General features: G+C 38.7%; 1 protein-coding gene across 1 annotated transcript in view; it reads left to right on the plus strand.

The window, feature by feature from the left end:
• Positions 1 to 2,845, plus strand: part of LOC103517282 — a gene marked incomplete at its 3' end in the record, with an annotated part of 27,006 nt that extends 24,161 nt beyond the window's left edge. Inside the window, exon 7 of the mRNA XM_026829429.1 lies at positions 10 to 2,845. Coding sequence (XP_026685230.1) covers positions 10 to 2,845 — 2,836 coding nt within the window. The remainder of the gene's footprint in view (positions 1 to 9) is intronic.
• Between the last annotated feature and the right edge of the window lie 7 nt (positions 2,846 to 2,852).

The following is a 2,852-nucleotide window of genomic DNA, read 5'->3' on the forward strand; positions in this document are numbered from 1 at the left end:
CCTGGTAATTTGAAAACCCATATGGCAGTGCACTCTGAAGAAAGACCCTATCAATGTGAACTTTGTGAATATTCATGTAAAAGTTCTTCCACGCTCAGGACTCATATGTATGTTCATACCGATGAGAGGCCAGTAGAATGTGAGTTATGTGATTACACTTGCAAGAATACAGCAATGCTAAAGAACCATATGGTAGTTCACACTGAAGAAAGACCTTTCAAGTGTGATCTCTGTGACTTCTCATTCAAGACTGCGACTTACTTGAAAAATCATCAAAATACAGCACATTCAGAAGAACGACCTTATAAGTGTGAACTCTGTGGCAGTGCATTTAAACAACCTGGTAATTTGAAAACCCATATGGCAGTGCACTCTGAAGAAAGACCCTATCAATGTGAACTTTGTGAATATTCATGTAAAAGTTCTTCCACGCTCAGGACTCATATGTATGTTCATACCGATGAGAGGCCAGTAGAATGTGAGTTATGTGATTACACTTGCAAGAATACAGCAATGCTAAAGAACCATATGGTAGTTCACACTGAAGAAAGACCTTTCAAGTGTGATCTCTGTGACTTCTCATTCAAGACAATGGCATATTTGAAGAATCATCAAATTTCGCATTCCGAGGAAAGACCTTATAAATGTGAACTCTGTGACAGTGCGTTTAAACAAGCTGGTAATTTGAAAGCCCATATGGCAGTACATTCTGAAGAACGCCCTTACCAATGTGGGCTATGCGAGTTTACATGCAAAAGTACATCCACCTTAAGAACTCACATGTATGTCCATACACAAGAAAGACCATTTGAATGTGAATTTTGTGACATGGCATTCAAAAATGCAGCGGGTTTGAGGACACATTTAATTGTACACAACGAAGAGCGACCATTTAGATGTGAGATCTGTGATTTGAGTTTTAAATTAAAAACATATTTACAAAATCACACTTCTGTGGTTCATTCAGACGAAAGGCCATATAAATGTGAACTTTGCGACAGTGCTTTCAAAACGTCTGGTAATTTGAAAACGCACATGTTAGTGCATAGTGATGATCGACCTTATCAGTGTCAATTATGCGAGTACTCATGTAAGTCAGCTAGTTACTTAAAGTGTCATATGGTAGTGCATACTGAGGAAAGACCTTACAAATGTGAATTTTGCGAGTACTCGGCAAAAACTATGTCTAAGCTTGGAAGCCATATGATTGTGCATACGGATGAAAGACCGTTTGAATGTGAATATTGTGATTATAAAACCAAAACCAGTGGTAATCTCAAGACGCATATGGCAGTTCATACTGATGAAAGACCTTACGAATGTGAAACTTGTGATTTCAAATTCAAAACTGCATCTTCGTTGAGAACGCATCAGTTGGTTCATACTGAAGAACGTCCGTTTACATGTGATCTTTGTAACCTAAGTTTCAAGACAAACATATATCTGCAGAAACATGCTTCAGTAGTTCATTCTGACGAGCGACCTTACAAATGTGAATGCTGTGAAAGCACGTTCAAAAGTGCTGGGAATTTAAAAACTCATATGTTGGTTCATACAGAGGAAAGACCATACGAATGTGAATATTGCGACTACACATGTAAAACGAGTGGAAATTTGAAAATGCACTTGGTAGTACATTCGGATGAACGACCATATGATTGTGATTCTTGTGATCTGAGCTTCAAAACAGCTTCTACTCTACGGTCTCATTTAGCAACTCATTCCGATGAACGTCCATTCAAGTGTGAAGTTTGTGAAGTGAGCTTCAAGATGAATGCCTATTTGCAGAAACATACAACCCTGGTGCACACTCAACAAGGAAGGCCATATACGTGTGACAAATGTGAAAGTAGTTTCAAAACTTCAGAGTACTTGAAATCTCACATGGCGATACACTCAGAAACGAAGATGTTCAAGTGTAATGAATGCAACATGAAATGTCGAACGAAGATGGCTTTGAAAATTCACTCGACATCCCATCAGTTGGATTTGCCATTTGAATGTGAGCTTTGTGAATACAGATGTGCTCGTAAGTCAAATCTTCGAAGTCACATGTCGACCCATTCTGAAAATTGTTCTTATGTGTGTGAACATTGTGAGTTCTGTGCTAATACGGAAGATGATTTGGAAGAGCATGTAGTCAATGCACACTTCCGTCCTACTCATCCTGTAGCAGAACGGAAAAAATCAACAGCGCCACCAAAAAGTAGTGTTTTGCAACAGCAAATCAGCAGTCGCCATACATCTGTACCGAGTAGCCATTTTCTATCTCGTTTCGTGATTAGAAACAAAAATGCCATGAGAGAGGAAAGATGTAAGACTGATGTGAAATCATTTTCAAAACTGAAAAGGAAACCGAAGATATACACTGCAATGAAATGTCCAGAATGTCCTGCTAGTTTTAAGTATAACGTCTATCTCAAACGTCATATAAATGAAAAACATGGTAGTAAATCAGAATTTCCTTGCACTTCAGAGAACTTGAAATCTCACATGGCGATACATTCAGAAACGAAGATGTTCAAGTGTAATGAATGCAACATGAAATGTCGAACGAAGATGGCTTTGAAAATTCACTCGACATCCCATCAGTTGGATTTGCCATTTGAATGTGAGCTTTGTGAATACAGATGTGCTCGTAAGTCAAATCTTCGAAGTCACATGTCGACCCATTCTGAAAATTGTTCTTATGTGTGTGAACATTGTGAGTTCTGTGCTAATACGGAAGATGATTTGGAAGAGCATGTAGTCAATGCACACTTCCGTCCTACTCATCCTGTAGCAGAACGGAAAAAATCAACAGCGCCACCAAAAAGTAGTGTTTTGCAACAGCAAATCAGCAGTCGCCATAC

The sequence above is a fragment of the Diaphorina citri genome, unplaced genomic scaffold (genome assembly GCF_000475195.1).
Source record: "Diaphorina citri unplaced genomic scaffold, Diaci psyllid genome assembly version 1.1 scaffold1794, whole genome shotgun sequence".
Classification (NCBI taxonomy): domain Eukaryota; kingdom Metazoa; phylum Arthropoda; class Insecta; order Hemiptera; family Psyllidae; genus Diaphorina; species Diaphorina citri.